We start from the raw sequence: 22580 nt of genomic DNA on the forward strand, positions 1-22580 counted from the left end.
GAATGTTTCATATGATGTCATCAGGCAAGGCACAGACCGCGAACCCCGACTGTCTTACCCTCTGGTGCTTGATCCCCCAGCTCCCAAAATATGTATGGATGTGCAGTCCTTCCTATGGCATGAAGACTCTTTACAGTTCAAATGAAACTGCCTGTGTTGGCAGCTCTCTGTCAGGGAAAGGAATGACTTTTCAGTCCCTGGTTCGATGAGGAAATGAATACTCAAGTTACTTTCCAGTAAATCTCAAGGATTTGAGGAGAGCTGTGGGCAACAGACAATTTAAGTACACAGAGAACTAATGAATGATGAAGAGTAAACCCTGGATTTCCTGCATGCCCTCGATAAAGAAAATGTGGTATTTCTCCTACGAGGGAACAGAGCAGGCAGTATGAATCATGAAGAACACTGAGGAATGTTCACTGTGGGAATCTGGACCATTGCAGTGTTCATTTTCTTTTCTCTCCAAACAAAACAAAAATTTATCATCTCTCAGAGATTTGATACAATATGCTTAGCAAGTGCTAGGGTATTTCAGGTGATAAGGAAGAAAACGACGTATGAGTCCAAACACTCTGGGTGGAGAGGGGGTGAACTAAAAGAACTGAAACTCCCCAAAGTTACAGGGAAGCCCCCAAAAGTTTGAGTAATTTGGCCAGAATTCCACATTTAAAGGGCATCAACTCCAGTCTGCAGTGGGTGGGGAGGCACATTGTGCTTTCACGAGGGCACTATGAAGGCAAAATTTACACAGAAAAATACACTTTGGAATGGACCCAGTCTAATGAGTTATAGTGCAATAAAAAGGAAACTGAATCAGGAATCAGATATGAAATGAGAAACCAGTTATAAATATCAGGGAAGACTCCAACAGTAACAATAAAGAAAAAATATCAAAGAATGACCTTGCCAAGAAACATTCAGAACCATATGAAGAGAATGTTAAAAATCTACTGAAGAAAGAAGGAAGTCCTACTACCAGTCATGTAACTAGTCCCATCGTATCTTAAAACAAATTATAAAGCATAGTAATTATAGTGATAACTGCTCTATTTTGAAGCATAAATAGACAAGATGAGTCAATGGAACAGGACAGAATATTCAGAATAAAACCAAATAAATGTAGAAACTTAGTATATGATAAAGGCAGCATTTCAAATGAATGGGAAAAGCTGAATTAGCCAATAAAAAATCTTCGAACTGGCTACCATTAAAAAAAAAAAAACAATTCCACATCTTAATTCTTATATAAAAATAAAGTCTAGATGTTTCTGATGTGAATATAAAAATTAAAATTCTGCAAATACTAGGAAAATTCATATTTTTAAATATAATTTTGTTTTAGGGGAGAAACCTAGCAGACACCACCTTAACCAAGTGACTGAGGTTAACATCACTAGAGATAATCATGATAACCTCCATCTAATCATGAGAAAACATCAAACTGAGAGACATTCTTCAGAACACCTAACCAAGGAATTAAGGGCATGAAAGATAAGGAAAGACTAGAGCTATCACAGATCAGAAGAGACTAAGAAAATATGACAAATGCAATATGGGTTTCTGAAACAGAATAAGGACACTAATGAAAAAACTCATAAAATATGAAGTCTATAGTTTAGCTTAAATAGTAATGTACCACTGCTAATTCCTTAGTTTTGAAAATCGTATCACAGTTGTATAAGATATTAATATTAAGAAATGAATATATCAGAACACTTCATAGTAAGTTTGCAACTCCTAAGTGTAAAATTATTTCAACATAAAAAGCTTAAAAATAAAATAATTTTTTAACTTAAATAAAAAACATGTATATACACACATACACAAATAGTTCTGAATAAGCCCTTTCTACACAATGAATCCTTGAATCCAAAGGCAAACCTTGATGTACAGAATTTCATAAAATGGCAAATATTTTATGTGGTGAAAATAACACAAGTAAAATCAAAAAAGAAAAGATTAATACAAATATTCACACCACATATGACAAAAATGATACTTTCCTTACCATATTATCTGTCAAACCAGTGAAATAACAAAAAATGGCAAAAATCGTAAACTGACAATTCAGAAAGATGTTGAGCTCTCCTCATAATAAAGGAAGTACAAGGTAAGATGAGATAACATTTTCCATCTACCAGAGTGGCAAAACTCAAAAAATTTAATCCAAGGTGTTGTTGGGAATGTAGGGAAATGGGTACCTTCATATTTTACTATTTGTGGTAGTAATAATTGGTGTTTCCTCTTAGGATACCCTTTGAATCAGTACTTAAGTTCTAGAGTTTTACCCCACTAAAATATATTGGCACATGTACGTAATGATGTAAGTGTCAAGGATTCATTGTAGCACTGTTTATTATGTAAGATTAAAAACAATTTTAATGCTCAACAAAAATTAGCAAAAACTATACTACATCCAGACCCACCCCCAAATATTAAACAGCCCTTAAAGAATGAGATAACTGTATTGCTATGTAACCATCACCAAGTAACCAAGATAAACTGCTAAAGTACTACGTTCCATTTGCTATGGGAGCCATGAATTACGGAGTTTTTTTTTTTTTTTAAAGATTTTATTTATTCATTTGACAGACAGAGATCACAAGTAGGCAGAGAGGCAGAGAGATAGAGAGAGACAGGGAAGCAGGCTCCCTGCAGAGCACAGAGCCCGATGTGGGGCTCGATCCCAGGACACCGGGACCATGACCTGAGCCGAAGGCAGAGGCTTTAACCAACTGAGCCACCCAGGTGCCCCATGAATTACGGAGTTTGAGTTTGAAGAACCCTTAGGGGTTTACAACTGCCTTTCTGCTTGCAGTTTTGGCTAAAACAGTTTTGGCTAAAGTCTATTTCAACAAGTGTTTATAAAATGCATGCCTGGAAGAAGGCAACTAACTGTGGATTATATAGCAAAGTCAGGAATCTCTTAGAACGAAGGGTCCCAACCTAAAGAATTATTTCTCAACATTTGAGTAAAGGTAACCAGGAAAATATCCAGCAAATTACAAGCTATGCCACCTTCTACTAGAGAATCAAAAAGATATGCAAAGATGAAGACTAAGTGGCTCTCCCCAACAATGTCTTGGGGCATTCATGACATATCTACTTTAATCAAAGCTTTTCTAGTAAAGAGTCTTCTAATTAATAAAATAAGACCTGAGAGTGAAGCTCCCAATGACCCAACAGCAGAGAAATGACCACAATGCATCATGCTTACCTGCCCTACATCTCCTGGAAGGTAATTCTGCTACTTGGTGCCATCGCTCTTCTTTAAAGTCATAGCATTCCACACTTCGGATAGCTTTTGGTGCTTGGCCCCCAACTACCACCATCAACTGGAAGGGCAGAAATGTAAGCACTTGAATAAGCAACTATTGCATATAGAGGGATTTAAAATGTCTTACAAAGACACTGATGTGGAGAGTGTTAGGATGAAAATGGTAGGGTGAGCTGGGGAAAAACAACCACCTAATCAACACTTAATAAACATCAACAAAGGGGGCACATGTTAGAACTACAATTCTATTATCTAGCACATTTAGTCAAAAATAAGGATTTCAGAAACTAGACTAAGTTTCTGATCCTTCAAGCAAAAGCAGTATTAAAGCCAAAAAACAGCAGGCACTCAGCACTGGCAAGGCTGCGATAGGTCATAGGGCTTGCTATAAACTAGACCCTGGCTTTGTAATGACCAGGGATTAGGTCTCCACAATTCAGACAGAAGTGAAATCTATGTTAGTAGGTAGGTGAAATGAAAAGGGCAGTAAGGTATTAAAAGAAACATGAAAAAATGAAAATAAAAAACTATTGAAAGGGGGAAGTAACTGAACTGGAGTTCACAAGAGAGCATACATTCCTAGATCTCAAGTAGAGACCTCCTTTGATGCCACACAAATAAATCAATCTAAAGGACAGATAATGGAGATACCCGGAATCATAATGAATGAATGTACAATAGGCTAGTGTTAAGAATAAACAAGCTCTACAAATTTCTTCAGTTCAATCCAACTATTTACTAAGTGCCTATCATCTATATTTGTCCAGAACTGTGCTAGGTATCATACACATAAGAAATACAAGACAGTCTCTACCTCCCAAGAGCTTACAGATCTCACTAAGGAGACAAGACCCATGAAGTAATTCAAGAACAATATACAATTATGCATGACCAAAAAGGTATATGATTAGTATAGACATGAATCGCTAATGCTGATCAGAAAATGGAATGTTGCCATAATTCAGTGAAAGCTTCTTGGAGACACCTTGAGAGACAGATGGAATTTAGCTGTCACTGGGTTTGTCTTCTACCAAGTACGAAGGGGCACTCTTTGGCAACACTGAAAACACAGCTATCAAATTCGAAGAACATACAAGTTAATGATATCACGCATGGAAAATTTTAAAGAATGGCAAGAACCTCAGGGGAAAGATGATGATGATAGGAGGAAACAGATGTTCAAAGGAAATAAAAAGTCAAAACAAAAGGAGATGGAATCACTCATACATACAAAAAGGGGAGGTTTGCTTAGCAAAGCAATGACCTACCTGTACTTAGAACTACAGAAAGATGGGTATGGCAAAAACATGATTCCTGAATCAGAGTAAATCCCAAGTTTCCAAAAAGAAGACTCTTTTAGTAATTTATTAACTGGAAAGTAGAAGAAATTTTAAAGGTCTTAAAAAAGAAGACTGAGCATAGACCAATAACATGATTTTTTTCAGATATGTCACTCTTCTAATGTTGATGCAAATAAGGAAGAATTAAGAAAATCTGCAATACTCTCCCTGCTTTCACCCAAGCGGGAAAAAGGGGAGGGGGAGAAGAAAGGCAGGTTGTAAAACCATAGAGGTAGGACAGACAGATCAACCCCATATCCAGCTATTTATGTAAGATCGATCAGCATTTAAACTTCTAAACACTGCCTAGCAGTTAGGCAATAGTTAACACAGGCTTGGTTAACATCTCCGAAGATCACTTTTACAGAACAAATCTCTGAAGGCAATACTTTTCAAAAAATCCATGAGGGGCGCCTGGGTGGCTCAGTGGGTTAAAGCCTCTGCCTTCGGCTCAGGTCATGATCTCAGGGTCCTGGGATCGAGCCCCGCATCAGGCTCTTGGCTCAGCAGGGAGCCTGCTTCCCCCGCTCTCTCTGCCTACTTGTGATCTCTGTCAGTCAAATAAATAAATAAAATCTTTAAAAAAAAAATCCTTGAGAAAAAATACTGATTTATTAGATTTCATGATTCTCAAACTTTGAATCTCACACTTTCCGTGCAGTGGTTCTCTTCTGCACATCACAATGAGGACAGAAGGGAAAACACACTAATGAATACAGAGAATGGCAGTATTATCTGTCCTGAGCTCACCCAAGAACAGTAGAATGAGGTGAGGATTTGGGACTCCCAGGAATCAGAGAGAAGAGGGACAAAGAATGGATAATGGGAACACAAGAGAGCAGGGCTATTTGTATGAGATCAAGAGACTGCACTAAAAACCACTGTGCTACTAACCATCAAAACAAGTGATCATAACTCTGACACCACAGTTATTTGTAAAAGGCATCTGATCTGTTTTGAGAAACACCAAACTAATTATGCCACTATAAGGGAATAGAAAACTGGAAACATTTTTTTTTGTATAGAAAAGTTCAATGTGACATGTTTAAAGAAGGCAAGAGGTAGGGAGTTAAACAAACCCAAGCGACCATCCTAAAATGCACATTAAACTTTGTTTTTTCGTTTTCTTCACCTACTAAATATTAGGTAGAAAATGCCTCCCGAAAAATCAAGTTTCATAATTTTCCAGTTGGAAATCTCAACAGATATCCTGAGTAAAATGAATACATACACAGAAATAATATGATAACATTTCTAAAAATACAGACTCCAAAGTGAAAAGGCAACAAAGTACAGGAGCAAACATAGTTTCTCATTATGATGTCCGAATCCAAGAGTGCCTTACACACTCCCAATATTGTTTACTGAAAATGCAAAACTAATGTATGAGATAAAAAGAATCATTCATGAAAATCTGTATGATTCCACACAATCAGAGCCTAATATAAAAAGTACTAAGTCACTGTCATGGAAGAAATATTACTGAATATTGCAAAAGTTTCCTTAGCACTACTACCACATTTTGTCTGATTTGACTTATCAATACCATGATAAAATGCATCATTATTATAAAATATGTAAGCATGAGAAATTAACCTTTGTATTATTCTTAACTACCTATTCAGAATTAATCTTGGATATAACCACTCTAAAATGGCAAACAGTGTTGCTGAAAGAGCATCCAATACAAGTATCTTTTCAAAAATATGTGTAAATAAATTTTTTAAAATTATTTTTATTAAAAAATAAATAAAATTGTTTTTATTAACATATAATGTACTATTTGCCTCAGGGGTACAGATCTGTGAATTATCAGGCTTACACACTTCACAGCACTCATCATAGCACATACTTTCCCCAATGTCCATAACCCAACCACCTTCTCCCTACACTCTCACTCCCAGCAACCCTCAATTTGTTTTGTGAGATTAAGAGTCTCTTATGGTTTGTCTCCCTCCTGATCCCATCTTGTTTCATTTTTTCCTTCCCTACCCCCACAACCCCCACCCTGCCTCTCAAATTCCTCATATCAAAGAGATTCATATGATAATTATCTTTCTCTGATTGACTTATTTCGCTCAGCATAATACCCTCCAGTTCCATCCACATCATTGCAAATGGCAAGATTTCATTTCTTTTGATGGCTGCATAGTATTCCATTGAATATATATATACCACTTCTTTATCCATTCATCTGTTGATGGACATCTAGTTTCATTCCATAGTTCGGCTATTGTAGACATTGCTGCTATAAACATTCGGGTGTACATGCCCCTTCAGATCACTATATTTGTATCTTTAGGGTAAATACCCAGTAGTGTGATTGCTGGGTCATAGGGCAACTCTATTTTCAACTTTTTGAGGAACCACAACACTGTTTTCCAGAGTGGTGGACAAGCTTGCATTCCCACCAACAGTGTAGGAGAGTTCCCCTTTCTCTGCATCCTCTCCAACATCTGTCGCTTCCTGACTTGTTAATTGTAGCCATTTTTACTGGTGTGAGGTGGTTTCATCTCATTGTGGTTTTGATTTGTATTTCCCTGATGCTGAGTGATGTGGAGCACTTTTTCATTTGTCGGCCATCTGGCTGTCTTCTTTGCAGAAATGTTACATGTCTTTTGCCCATTTCTTCATTGGATTATTTGGCCTTTGGGTGTTGAGTTTGATAAGTTCTTTATAGATTTTGGACACTAGCCGTTTATCTGATATGTCATTTGCGAATATCTTCTCCCATTCTGTCAGCTACTTTTGGTTTTGTTAAATGTTTCCTTTGCTGTGCAAAAGCTTTTGATCTGGATGAAGTCCCAATAGTTCATTTTTGCCCTTGCTTCCCTTGCCTTGGCAATGTTTCTAGGAAGAAATTGCTGCAACTGAGGTCGAAGAGGTTGCTGCCTGTGTTCTCCTCAAGAATTTTGATGGATTCCTGTCTCACTCCTGTCTTTCATCCATTTTGAGTCTATTTTTGTGTGGTGCAAGGAAATGGTCCAGTTTCATTCTTCTGCAGGTGACTGTCCAGTTTTCCCAAAACCATTTGTTGAAGAGACTGTCTTTTTTTCTATTGGACATTCTTTCATGCTTTGTCAAAGATTAGTTGACCATAGAGTTGAGGGTCCATTCTGGGCTCTCTATTCTGTTCCATTGATCTAGGTGTCTGTTTTTGTGCCAGTACCATACTATCTTGATGATTACAGCTTTGTAATAGAGCTTCAAGTCTGGAATTGTGATGCCACCAACTCTGGCTTTCTTTTTCAACATTCCTCTGGCTATTCGGGGTCTTTTCTGGTTCCATATAAATTTTAGGATTATTTGTTCCATTTCTTTGAAAAAAATGGATGGTATTTTGATAGGGATTGCATTAAATGTGTAGATTGCTGAAGGAAGCACAGACATTTTCACAAAATTTATTCTTCCAATCCATAAGAATGGAATGTTTTTCCATTTCTTTGTGTCTTCCTCACTCTCTTTCATGAGTACTTTATATTTTTCTGAGTACAGATTCTTTGCCTCTTTGGTTAGTTTTATTCCTAGGTATCTTATGGTTTTGGGTGCAATTGTAAATGGGATCAACTCCTTAATTTCTCTTTCTTCTGTCTTGCTGTCCGTGTATAGAAATGCAACTGATTTCTGTACATTGATTTTATATCCCGACACATTACTCAATTCCTGTATGAGTTCTAGCAGTTTTGGAGTGGAGTCTTTTGGATTTTCCACATAAAGTATCATATCATCTGCAAAGAGTGAGAGTTTGAGTTCTTCTTTGTCAATTCAGATGCCTTTTATTTTTTTTGTTGTTTGACTGCTAAGGCTAGAACTTCTAGTACTATGCTGAATAGCAGTGGTGATAGTGGACATCCCTGCCCTGTTCCTGACCTTAGGGGAAAAGCTCTCAGTTTTTCCCCATTGAGAATGATATTCACTGTGTGTTTTTCATAGATAGCTTTGATGATATTGAGGTATGTACCCTCTATCCCTACACTTTGAAGAGTTTTGATCAAGAAAGGATGCTGTATTTTGTCAAATGCTTTTTCAGCGTCTATTGAGAGTATCATATGGTTCTTGTTCTTTCTTTTATTAATGTGTTGTATCACATTGATTGATTTGTAGATGTTGAACCAAACTTGTAGCCCAGGAATAAATCCTACTTGGGCCGTGGTGAATAATCCTTTTAATGTACTGTTGGATCTTATTGGCTGGTATTTTGGTGAGAATTTTTGCATCCGTGTTCATCAAAGATATTGGTCTGTAATTCTCCTTTTTGATGGAGACTTCATCTGGTTTTGGGATCAAGGTAATGCTGGCCTTATAATGAGTTTGGAAGTTTTCCTTCCATTTCTATTTTTTGGTACAGTTTCAGGAGAATAGGTAATTAATTCTTCTTTAAATGTTTGGCAGAAATCCTCTGGGAAGCCGTCTGGCCTTGGGCTCTTGATGTTGGGAGATTTTTAATGACTGTTTCAATCTCCTTACTGGTTATGGGTCTGTTCAGGTTTTCTATTTCTTCCTGGTTCAGTTTTAGTAGTTTATGTCTCCAGGAATGCATCCATTTCTTCCAGATTGTCAAATCTGCTGGCGTATAGTTGCTCATATGTTCTATAATTGTTTGTATTTCTTTGGTGTTGGTTGTGATCGCTCCTCTTTCATTCATGATTGTATTTATTTTGGTCCTTTCTCTTTTCTTTTTGGTAAGTCTGACCAGGGTTTATCAATCATATTAATTCTTTCAACGAACCAGCTCCTACTTTTTCATTTATTTGGTCTACTCTTCTTTTGGTTTCTATTTTGTTGATTTCTACTCTGATCTTTTTTATTTCTCTTCTCCTGCTGGATTTAGGCTTTCTTTACTGTTCTTCCTCCAGCTTCTTTAGGTGTAGGGTTAGGTTGTGTACTTTAGACCATTCTTGTTTCTTGACAAAGGCTTGCATCGCTATATACTTTCCTCTCAGGACCGCCTTTGCTATGCCCCAAAGATTTTGAACAGTTGTCTGTTCATTTTCATTTGTTTCCACGAATTTTTTCAATTCTTCTTTAATTTCCTGGTTGACCCATTCATTCTTTAGTAGGATGTTCTATAACCGCCATGTATTTGAGTTCTTTCCAACTTTCCTCTTGTGACTGAGTTCTAGCTTCAGAGCATTGTGGTCTGAAAATGTGCAGGGATTGATTTCAGTCTTTTGGTACCGGTTGAGACCTGATTTGTGACCCAGGATGTGATCTATTCTGGAGAATGTTCCATGTGCACTATAGAAGAATGTGTATTCTGTTGCTTTGGGATGGAATGTTCTGAATATATCTGTGATGTCCATCTGGTCCAGTGTGTCATTTAAAGCCCTTATTTCCTTGTTGATCTTTTGCTTAGATGATCTGTTCATTTCAGTGGGGGGGAGGGCATAAAGTCCCATACTATTATTGTATTATTGTCAATGTGTTTCTTTCATTTTGTTATTAATTTGTTTATATAGTTGGCTGCTCCCATGTTAGGAGCATAAATATTTACAACTGTTAGATCTTGTTGGACAGACCCTTTAAGTAAAATATAGTGTCCTTCCTTATCTCTTATTACAGTCTTTGGCTTAAAATCTTATTTATCTGATATAAAGATTGCCACCCCAGCTTTCTTCTGATGTCCATTAGCATGGTATACTGTTTTCCTCACTTTAAATCTGGAGGTGTCTTTGGGTCTAAAATGAGTTTCTTGTAGACAGCATATCAATCGGTCTTGTTTTTTTACCGTGTCTTTTGACTGGGGCATTTAGCCCATTTACATTCAGGGTAACTATTGAAAGAGATGAATTTAGTGCCATTGTATTGCCTGTAAGGTGACTGTTACTATTTATTGTTTCTGTTCCTTTCTGGTCTACTACTTTTAGGCTCTCTCTTTGCTTAGAGGACCCCTTTCAATATTTCCTGTAGGGCTGGTTGGTGTTTGCAAATTCTTTTAATTTTTGTTTGTCCTGGAAGCTTTTTCTCTCTCCTATTTTCAATGATAGCCTGGCTGGATATAGTATTCTTGGCTGCGTATTTTTCTCATTTACTGCTCTGAATATATCATGCCAGTTCTTTCTGGCCTGCCAGGTCTCTGTTGATAAGTCTGCTGCCAATCTAATATTTCTACCATTGTATGTTACAGACTTCTTGTCCCCAGCTGCTTTCAGAATTTTCTCTTTGTCACTAAGACTTACAAGTTTTACTATTAGATGGTGAGGTGTGGACCTATTTTTACTGATTTTGAGTGGGGTTCCTATGCCTCCTGGATTTTGATGCTTGTTCCCTTTGCCATATTAGGGAAATTCTCTACTGTAATTTGCTGCAATATAACTTCTGCCTCTCTTTCTCTTCCTTCTTCTTTTGGGATCCCAATTATTCTAATGTTGTTTCAACTTATGGTATCACTTATCTCTCAAATTCTCCCCGCGTGGTCAAGTAGTTGTTTCTCTTTTCCTCAGCTTCTTTATTCTCCATCATTTGGTCTTCTATATCACTAATTCTCTCTTCTGCCTCATTTATCCTAGCAGTAAGAGTTTCCATTTTTTTATTGCACCTCATTATTAGCTTTTTTTATTTCAACTTGGTTAGATTTTAGTTCTTTTATTTCTCCAGAAAGGGATTTTATTTCTCCAGAAAGGGATTCACTAATATCTTCCATGCCTTTTTCAAGCCCAGCTGGCACACTGATAATCATCATTCTGAACTCTAGTTCTGACATATTACCAATGTCTGTATTGATTAGGTTCCTAGCTGTCAGTACTACCTCTTGTTCTTTTTTTTTTGTGGTGAGTTTTTCCACCTTGTCATTTTATCCAGATAAGAGTATATGAATGAGATAGTAAAATACTAAAAGGGTGGCAAGGACCCCAGAAAAATATACACTAACCAAATCAGAAGAGACCTGAAACCAGAGGGGAGAAATAAGGGGAAAAAAATACAAAATTAACAAAATTTATATATTGGACTAGTGAATAGAACAGAGCCACCCACTTGATCTTGGATGTATTCTGGTGTCTTAGAAGAAACTAGCTCCCAAAATTTTAAGGAAAGGAAGACTTATATATATCCAAAAATAAGGATAAACACAATAATGGGATGGAATATGACTGTAAAGATGAAAATTACAAAGTACTGCATGGAGCACTGGATATGGTGCATAAACAAGGAATTCTGGAACACTGAAAAGAAATAAAATATATATATATATATGTAAAAAAAATCATAAAAAAAGATTCTTAAAAAGGAATTGTTAAGTTGGCTGGAAAAAGGAAAAAAAAATGGGAAGAGAATGTGATCAGGCTGGAGACTAGAACAAAGCCATGTGCTAGATTTAGGGTACATTTTGATCTACTAGAAGAACTTGTAGCCCAAAATTTTAAAGAAAAAAAGCCTATATGTACACAAAAAATGTTAAATACAATGAAGGAATAAAATATGACTATAACAATGAAAATTTTAAAAGTTTTTTTAAAAAGTTATTGTTAAAATAAAAGAGTTAAAATACCTCAAAAGAGGAAAAAAGAAAAGTTAAAAAAATAGAATAAGAAAAAAATAAAATAAAAAAAAATTAACTTTGCAAGACTAAAGGATCATAGGGATAAAGCCATGAATTCTAGGTGTTGCTTTCCCCTAGCTCTGGAGGGGAGTTCTCCAGAATTCCTCAGTTCTTGTTGATCAGTGAACTTGATCTTGGCTGGATGTTCTTGCTGATCTTCTGTGGGAGGGACCTGTTGCAGTGATTCTCAAATGTCTCTGCCCGAGGCAGAATTTCACTGCCCTTCCCAAGGGCCAGGCTAAGTAAACTGCTCCGGTTTGCTCTCAGTAGCTTTTGTTCCCTGAACACTTCCTGTAGAGATTTGGAGGATGGGAATAGAAATGGTGGCCTCCCAATCTCCAGCCCTGTAGAAGTGGAGAGCTCAGGGCCCCACTCCTCAGTGTGCCCTCAGAGAAAAGGAGTCAATCACTCCTGTCTCCCTGGTCTCTAGCCACGATCTGTGCTCACCCAGCCTGTGACTGAGCCCTTCTATCTCTGGTGCATGGTCCCATTTGGAGTCTCCAAACCCAGCAGATTCCTGCCTCACGCTCCTGCACCGCTCCTCCCAGAAGAGGAAGGTGGGGTCCCTGCTCAAAGAGCAGTGGTCCAACTGTGCCCTGGATCATGGTGTAAGGTTGACCTTGAGCTGAGAGCTCACTCCTCTGTTCTGTTTCTGTAGTCGGGCTTCCCTACTCCAATACCTGGCAGCTCTGACACACTCAGACAGCCCCGGTCTTTATGTGACCCCATGAATCCTGAGACCACACTGTCCCCGCGAGAGCTCCACTGCCGCTTAGCCTCTTGAGCAATGTCCCTCAGTGGAGACGACTTCTAAAAATTCCGATTTTGTGCTCCACTGCTCCACTGCTTGCCAGGAGCTAGCCCCTCTCCTGTGGACTATCTTCCCAACTCTTTGGATTCACTTCTCTGCACATCCTACCTTCCAGAAAGTGGTCAATTTTTTGTTCCTAGAATTACAGCTATTCCTCTCTTCTATCTCCTGTTGAGTTTGTAGGGGTTCAGAATGGTTTGATAACTATCTAGCTGAACTCCTGGGACCTAATGATATTTCAGTCTCCTACTCCTCTGACATCTTGCTCAAGAAGAGCCTAGATAAATTTATGCAAAGTCTAAGCAACAGTGGAGCATACTGCCATCTGCCATGTCTGTTGTCCCCCGCCCCCAGCCACCTGAGACAGCAGAATGAATAAGAACCTTGATGGATAGTATAAAAGGTAAAGAGCTGAGAAATCACAAGTATTAAGAGAGCTGGAAGGGCCACTCCAAAGCCACAACCAGAAAAGCCCAGAAACAATGTAACTGAACAGATGATCTCAACTCTACAAAAGAGAAAATAAAATACTTGATGGGATTTTACCAAGAACGCTTCAGAAAGTTTCCAAAAGTGACGTGTTTATTCCAGAAATTGGAAGAGAGTTAGTTTTCACTCTAAAGGTCATTGCAGAATAGTTAAAGACAGCAAAGCTAAAGATGCCAGAAGAAGAGAACTTTTACAAATATGGAATATTTTAAAAAGTATTAAAATAAAACAAAGCTGCTCAGAAGAATGCTGAAAAAACTAGCATAAAAAGAAATGATAATTTAAATGGGCTAGGACTATGAACACTTTTTATAAATCCTTTTTTTTTTTTTTAAGAACAAAAACTGACACCAAATAATATGGACAAATATGAAGTGATGTAGACTTATAAAGATGGCTATTTATAAAAGCAGGTAAAAGGGTACTTGGAAAATGTAAACATTTATAAAATCAGCAGACCCGGATGGCATGCATACTAAAGTGTTAAGGGAACTAGCTAATGTACTTACTGAGCCACTTACAATTATTTTTGAAAAATCTTGGAGAACTGAGGAGAGATCAGAAAATTTAAAAACGGCAAATACCAATTTTCAAAACAGGGTAGGAAGTGAATGCCTTGTAAATACCTTTTAAGTGATAATAACTCTGAGCAAAAATTTAGAGTATTTTGAGAAAAGCTTCTGAACCTCTAGGAGACAACAAAATGAGTAACACGCAGAGGGATGTTTAAAAAAAAAAAAAGTCATGCCAAATTTGAATCTATTTGATCCTGAATCTCACTGGATGTTACAGGCCAAATTACTTATTTTTGGCTTAGATAATAAACATAATCCTATGGACTGAAATTTTCTGCAAATGGACCTTGTCAGTGAGTGGGTATTTCTAGCAAGGTGTCACCAGGAAGAGCAGTGAGGTCCATTCTAAATTAAAATATTTACTAATGATCTAGAAGAAGGAGTAAATAGCATACTCGCAAAATACACAGTTGGTTCTAAATTGAGAACTGGTATTAACAGTGGGCAGAACAGAAAAACAATGCCAACACAGATTTGAAGAAATTAAAAATGTACACTCCAAAAATAAAACTTGAAAAGAACACTAAGTTAGAGCATTAAGTGAAAGAATTTAAAAGACATAATTTAATGAAAAGGATAGAGTGGTAACTAAAGATGATGTAAGAAAACAATGGGTAACAGATTAACTCTTATTTCTTAATCTATCATTGCTCCACACTCATATAAGAGCTAAAAATAAATACATAAATAAAAGCATTATATTATGGATCATTCTGATTAGACCATACAAAATGATGCATAAAGTGCTGGTTTTCTAGTACTGTGAAGATGGAAAAAGGGCACAAGAAATTGCAAACAGAGACAGAAATGTGGGGTTATTCTGTCAGGAAAATTAAATCAGTAAAACATAAATGGCTTCAACTAAAAAGATAAAGGTAGAATATGAACTCTCACACAAGGGAAAGGTGAACACTGGCGATCTGGGACAATAGAGGGGAGACCTACACTGAAATGACTACAGATGATGTGTGAGTGAACCATCAGACAGCATACAACAGGGAGAGGAAGAAAACGAACTGAACAAGCTGTTCATCAGCCTTAACTCTAGTATGTAATTCTGTGAAACTGCTCAGTTTTCAGTTATTACCTAAACAGCTTACAGACAAATTACAGACAAAAAAAAAAAAAAAAAAATTACAAATTACAGACCAAAAAAAAAAAATTCAGTTATTACCTAAATAGCTTACAGACAAATCTTTCTACCTTCTCTGATTTTCCTTTCTACTGTAACTAAAGCTAATAAAACTCAGAAGAGACAAAAATCAGTTGCTTTTTGTTCCAGAACAGTGACATCATGTGGTTTATAAAGATTAAATGAACCAAACAATCCCCACCCTCCACATACAAACCCAACAGAGAAGCTGAATTATAGACACTACAATGAATTCTCAGGCACGTGGAAATTCAGATGAATAAAAACATTAACAGCCTCACTATGGGCCCTTCAGGTGAAGTAGTAACAAGTGCGAACAATAGATCCTACTTTGGGAAGGTTCATGGGTGTCCTCAGTCGGGTCCGGACACTCTTCATTAATATACGCTGCTCTGTTGGCAGCAAATGATACTTCATAGCCTCAATGAGGTAATCTTTGCAAGCACTGCTATTCTTGACCAATGCTTCCTCTTCAACCCTCTGTAAGAAGAAATAAGACATATCCCATGATGGGGACAACTATTTCATGATAAAACTGGCAAAGAAATGAAATAAAGAAGAGGCAAAAAAAGGAGTAACTATCCTCTCTGGTTCAGTCTTTTCCTTACATTGAAAATCACTAAGAGAAAAATAAATGAAGCCAAAAAATGCTCAATATCTGGTCTGCAGAGAAAAACACATGTAAGTAATAAAGAATGACAATCAAAATTAAATACCTCGACATCAGCTCTAGAATAATCTTTAGGTAATACTATATCCATCTATATCTTTTTCTTTTTCTGTGTATATTCACCTATTATCTTTAAACATCAAGCCAAAGAGTAAGAAAAACATTTAGATAATGAGTTCTTCAGGTGGAGTAGGCAATACTAATAAAGACATTTTTCAAACACAAAAAGGCAAATAAAATAAGAGAATGATTCAAAATACCTATAACAACATGCCTACACCACAAACAAATCTTGTCCTGGCTATTCCTGACCTCACATGCAAAACAGATTTTTCCATTCATTTTCTTAACAGTAGATTGTCAATGACTATGCAGATCACAAAAAATAATGAGGCTTCAAGAAATCCTAAAATGCTCCAACTGAATCTCTTAATAAAGAACGTTTCCTTAAATGGTTTCAATTATAAAAATGTTGAAATGTTCAGAGCAGGATGCTAATAATAAAAAAATTCTCATAGACTACTAAAATCCATTTATTTCTACTTATTTCAAATAACCTAGGTTTCCTCAGATTAGCAATAAAGACCAAAACCAAATACATGCCACTGTAAAACTATGATGTAGAATTAAATAGTATTTGGGTCAAATGTCAAAATTCCATTTCTGCAGGGCCATCAGAAGAAGCTCAAAAGGAAAGCAAAGAAGATACAGAGCAGGGACACAGAGGCACAGGTGCATTTATTTATGTGTAAATGACCATCAATACTGCCTGGATAAGCTCTAGTATTTGCTTGCCCACATCAAAAATTGGGGGAAGCACAATTTCCAAGAATGGGGAGTGGCCAAAGAGGAACAGCTGCCAAGGACTGCAGGTGCCTTTACTGTCCTCTGTCCTGTGCCCTGTGGATCTGTATTCTACAGGTCTTACCACTGTGTAACAGGCATCTACACGCTGTCAGCCCAGGGACATAGTGCTACCCATGACAAAGTGCCGTGTGTATTCATGTGTTTTGCATATGCTTTTACCTGAACTAAATATTCCCGAGGAAGCAAAGGTAACCGCACATGTTCCATCAGCCGAGCCATAAATTCTTGCCTTACATCTTTGTCATGGTTTACCCAAGCTATTACTGCTTCAAATACCTTGCAGAAAATACGGGGAAAAGAAAAATAAGTAATGAGTTATGGACCAAGGCATGTGAATGAAGTATGATGAGACTACATTTTATTCAGTTCCTGCTAAGACATCCAAGTTTAACACATAGCTCAAATTTTTCAAAATCTTGACCTGTGCTGTACTAAAAAAGTTATTCAGTCTATTTCTTTCTTTTAATTTGGTATTTAGTAATTACTTTACTTTTTTCCAGCTTCACTGAGTATAATCAACAGATAACACTGTGTAAGTTTAAGATGTTCATCTGATATATTTATACATTGCAAAATGATAACCATCATAGCCTTAGCTAATACCTTCATCATGTCACATAATTACCACTTCTTTTTTGTGGTGAGAACATTTAAGATCTACTCTCTTAGCCACTTTCAAGTATATAATACAGTTTTGTTAACTATAATCACCATACTATACATTCCCGAGAACCTACTCATCTTACAACCAGAAGTTTGTACCCTTTCACCAACATCTCATTTCTCCCATCCCCAACCCCACATAACCACCACTGCACTTTGTTTCTATGAGTTCAGTTTATTTAGATTCCACATATAAGTGATATATAGCATTTGTCTTTTTTTCTGACTTCTTTCACTTAGCAAATGCCTTCAAGGTCCACACGTGTTGTCACAAATGGCAGTTATTTCCTTTCTCGTGACTGAATAATATTCCAGTGTGTGTCTGTGTGTGTGCACGCGTGTGTGTGTGTGTGAGAGAGAGATCTTCTTTATCCATTTATCCACTGATGGACACTAGGTTGTTTCTATATTTTGGTTCTTGTGAATAATGCTGCAACAAACCAATGCACATGGGAGTGTAGATGTCTCTTCAAGATTCTGTTTTCATTTCCTTCGGATATAGGCAGAAGTGGAATTGATGGATGATACAGTAGTTCTACTTTTAATTGAGTAAGTATCTTTAGTACTTTTACATATTAAGTATTTTTCATTTGCTATTTACGAAGAGTTTCACCAAATACATTATCTAATATTCTTGAACTTAAATGGTTACTGTGATAAATCTGATGATACACGATCTAATTCACTGTTGATAACCTTCCTAATTTGAATTTGGTTCTACTTACCTAGATTTAAATCTCAAGTCTCTTTGGAATAAAGCACCCAAAATAATAAAGCTAAGTGATTCTGTGGAATGAAAATCACATGCCCTTATAAACAACTATTTTGGGGGCTTTTTCTATAGGTTTACACATAAATGTTAATGGTACACTTCTAAATCAAGGGTGTGCAGAATAGATGAACACAACTTTTCTCACAATGGAATGTATTAAAATCTAATATTTTTGAATTTTCTTAAAAAAAGAAATAACAAGGGCATTACAACTTAACAACATGTACCTATGAGAAAGCTAATAGGCTAATATGAAGCCCATATTTGCATATATAATTTCCCTCCAGGCCAATGAATATATAACCCAGTAATTTTTAAAGGCTTGTAGAAAATACCTGATGATAGGTAAGTGGATTATTGGAAACAAAAAAACTTCTGTTGATACAGAAATAGAGCAAGAAACTAAAAATGATTTACAATATAATTAACATGGCTCTTTAATTCATTTGGTCAGCAAGTACCTACCAAGTACCTCTAGGTATTGGGTGCTAGAAATAAAAAGAATCTTGTCAATTCTATCTACTATTTCTCAGCTCTGCTTGCTCTCCTCCACCTGTTTCAACCATCCTACATCAGATCCTATTGCTCACTGGTATGACTTCAACATCCTCCTATCTGACCCTCACCCTACTTTTGGTTCATTTAGCACACCACCTCTGTGACAGCTGGCCTCCAAAACAGTCCCCTAATAAACCACATCTCTGAGTATCCACACCTTATGAAACCTGCCACGGGGAATCTAAGTTGGCCCTGTATAACAAAAAATAAATAAATAAATAAATAAATAAATAAATAAAGAAAGAAAGAAACAAACAAACAAACAAACAAACAAACAAACAAAGAAGCAGTGCTGAGTGATTTCTAAAGCTTTTCAGTTTTCACTCGGGTCTCTTGAAATGCTCATTTGGGGGAAGACAGATGTCATGCAAGAAGACTCATTACTTGAGATTACCACGTGACGAGGAACCCAAACTAGCCACACAGAGGGAGTGCAAGGAGGGGCCTGGGGGAAGAGGACAGAGGTGGAGGGAGATACCAACCAAACTCTAGCCCAGAAGCCAGAGAAGTGAATGAAGGAGCCACTGTGGAAATTCTGGAGATATAAGATACCACGTGCAAACAGACTGAAGCTCCAGGATGGCTCATCTGGTATCATGCTGATATCTCCAGACATTCAGGCCAAGCCAGCAGAAGCCCCAGATACTACTGAGCAGAGATAAGCTGTCCCAAAATGCCCTGAATGAATTCTGCCCACAGAATTTTGAGTATAATAAAATGGTTATTGTTTTGTGTCACTACACTTTGGGGTGGCTTGTTATGCAGCAAGAGAAATTCAGAACAGCTTTCATGACATTTCTATCATGTAGGTATTATCATGATTTTATTCTCCTACCACTTAAAACCCTTTAAAGATTCTCCATCACTAGGATGAAGTCAAGGTTCTTTAATACGGCTGAGAAGATTATTTTATGTCATCTTCCCATCTTATCTCGTACCACTCTGCCAAACATATTCTAAACTCTAACTATATAGAACCAACATAATGCAAGTTATTCTTTCTCACCTTCTTTACATTTACGTATTCTACCTCTACCTGGAATGCCCTTCCCATTCCCACCCACCTGGACTTCCCCAGCAAATGCATACTTATTTTTTAGAACTTGGGTCCTACGTGTGAGACAGGCTGAACTGCCATCCGTACCAGGAATGATTAAATGCTCCTAGAGTACCCTCTACAGCATTCCACAATCATTTATTTACCCTGCTGTATGTCCCTCTAGTCTGTGGAGTAAAGATTTCTATTTTGTTAGTATTTCCGTATCTGTGATGCTATGGCAATGTCTGGTACTCAGTAGGCACTCAATAAATGTCTGTTAATATGACTAGTAATGTCTTCTTCTTCTTTATAATTCTAAAGTGCTAAGATTATACATGTAACAAGCACTTTTTGCATATTCTTATAGTAAATATAACAGTAAATGTGTCTTTTTATGGCTAGGCAGGATGGATATCTTCGAAGAATAAAAGCTAAATTTCATATAACTTTAAATGCAAAGAACAAAAAGGAAAAAAAGTTTCGTTTCTCTGAACTCAGTGTGTTCACAAGCTTTTGTGCCCTGATTCCCACAGAAAAATAACACCGACCCAAAGAATAAAACCCTAAGGGTAGAAGAGAAAGTCAGGGGCGTCTGGGTGGTTCAGTCAGTTAAGCAGCCAACTCTTAGATTTCAGGTCATGATCTCAGGGTTGTGAGATCAAGCCCCACGTCAGGCTTCATCAGCACAGAATTTGCTTGAGATCGTCTCTCCCTCTCCCTCTGCCCCTCCTGCTCATGCTCTCTCTCCCTCTCTCAAATAAATAAATCTTAAAAAAAAAAAAAAAAAAAAAGGTTCAGGTGGCTGACAAAGGCAATTCAAAATGTGGAGAAAGGGAGGCTACAGCCAGACAAAGCAGGTGCACAGCACTCTCGAAGGGAGAAGGGAAGCACTGGTAGGGGTGGGGTATGAGTAGCAGGAGAGTAGTCTAAAGGAAGAGTATGATCAAGAATGTTCAGTCTAGGGCATCTGGGTAGCTTAGTCAGCTAAGCATCTGCCTTTGGCTCAGATCATGATCCCAGGGTCCTGGGATCAAGTCCTGCATTGGGCTCCTTGCTCAGCAAGGAGTCTGCTTCTCCATCTCCCTCTGCCCTTCCCCCCTGCTCTCATGCTCTCTCTCAAACAAATAAAATCTTTTTTTTTAATTTTTTTTTTTTTTTATTACAAAGAATGTTCAATCCAGGACAAGCTATTACTTTGTTATCCCTGGTATCTTCTTTCAACTCATGTGACAGTGAAATTACTTAGATCACAATTTTTTACAGACATCTAGCTTTGGGAAGAAACTGAGCACCCAAAAGACTTGTTTCAAACAGCTTAATGTGTACCAGTTATTGCTGTGGGGGTCAAGGACAAAACTCTAATGTTTAGCAATTCAGGGAACCTCCTATGAAGAAGAAACAGTAATCTGCAGACAATCAACAAGTTAACTACTGGAGTTTCTAATAACTTCCACATCAAAGATCACTGGCTGTCACTACACATACGGGATTACAAAGTTACAAAACAAAGTGAAACAAAGAAAGGAAAAGTACTACTTCACAATATACTAGAAAAGAAATATTTAATTACCTTCTCTTCTGAGGAAATGGTAAGTTTGTCACTTGAGATTAAGCTGCACACTTGTTCAATGCCGAGATTGAGAAATTCTTCACTAAGTACAACATCTGCAAAATGCTGCTCTGTTTGGAGGTTAAAAATAAAACCCATTAAAACCAACATTCCATTATCCAGCTTCAATCTGTTTCAAAAGGAAGCAGTTTTTCTTAATCTAACCTAAGAATGAGAAAAACAACTATTTCCTCAAGGCAAGAGCTAACAAAACCCAAACAATCTCACCTGGGGAAGTGCACTCTATTTAAGTAACAAAATAGAGACACAGGTAGGAAATCTGCCTCATCATATACTCAGCTGAATCACTTCTCCTTCACATGGTGGTATTTCAGAATTAAACATGTATTCCTTATATGCTAATAAGACTATTAGTATTTAAATCCATAAAAACTTTGAGTATACAAATCAGATAAAGTACATGGTATTATACATTCACACACTTGAATGTATTATATGTAAAACATTAGAGGACTCCAAAACATACTGGAATAAGGAGGGAAACCAACTTTATTTGAAAACTTTAAACAAAGAAATTTTAAATGCTAGTCAATCTGAACATATGACCATCATTAAAAAAACAGATTTGATTTATAATATAGATAGCTCTGAATTCTGTGGTATTTCATCCAGGGACCAAAGCATACTATTTTATAAACCCTCAACCTCCTTCCAGAAACTGGTAAAACTAGAAATTCTTAAAATTCTTAAAAATTTTTAAGAATTCTTAAATTCTTAAAAAAACCTTTGATTTCACAAATATACCTACTCCTCCAAATGGGGGGAAAACTATTCTTATAATCAATGACTTTACAACTTTAAAAAGGAACCATTTGTTGTGAATGGCAAGATTTCATTCTTCGCCATGGCTAATGTTCACTGTACACATATACCACTTGTTCTTTACCCATTTATCTATCGATAGATATTTGGGCTGCCTCTGTATCTTGACTATTATAAATAATGCCACAGTAAATGTAAGGATGCATATATCTTTTCAAATGAGAGGTTTTGGTTTCTTTTAGGTAAATACCCAGCAGTGGAATTACTAGATCATACAATATTTCTTTTTTTTTTTTTTTTAAAGATTTTATTTATTTATTTGTCATAGAGAGAGAAGCGAGAGTGAGCACAGGCAGACAGAGTGGCAGGCAGAGGCAGAGGGAGAAGCAGGCTCCCTGCCAAGCAAAGAGCCCGATGTGGGACTCAATCCCAGG

General features: G+C 37.0%; 1 protein-coding gene and 1 long non-coding RNA gene across 3 annotated transcripts in view; both read right to left on the bottom strand.

The window, feature by feature from the left end:
- Positions 1–22580, bottom strand: part of KLHL2 (kelch like family member 2) — a 107532-nt gene that overhangs the window by 10493 nt on the left and 74459 nt on the right. For both annotated transcript variants that reach the window (XM_047717737.1, XM_047717738.1), the window contains 4 exons: positions 21325–21434; positions 16882–16998; positions 15516–15665; positions 3218–3335 (listed from right to left, as the gene is read on the bottom strand). In XM_047717737.1, the coding sequence (XP_047573693.1) occupies positions 3218–3335; positions 15516–15665; positions 16882–16998; positions 21325–21434 (495 nt within the window). The remainder of the gene's footprint in view (positions 1–3217; positions 3336–15515; positions 15666–16881; positions 16999–21324; positions 21435–22580) is intronic.
- On the bottom strand, positions 1778–2548 carry LOC125093071 (uncharacterized). Its single transcript, XR_007125142.1, has 2 exons — positions 2294–2548; positions 1778–2255 (listed from the first exon to the last, which is right to left on the bottom strand). It is a non-coding gene; the product is annotated as an uncharacterized LOC125093071 (long non-coding RNA).

Source organism: Lutra lutra, chromosome 2 (assembly GCF_902655055.1).
Source record: "Lutra lutra chromosome 2, mLutLut1.2, whole genome shotgun sequence".
NCBI lineage: Eukaryota > Metazoa > Chordata > Mammalia > Carnivora > Mustelidae > Lutra > Lutra lutra.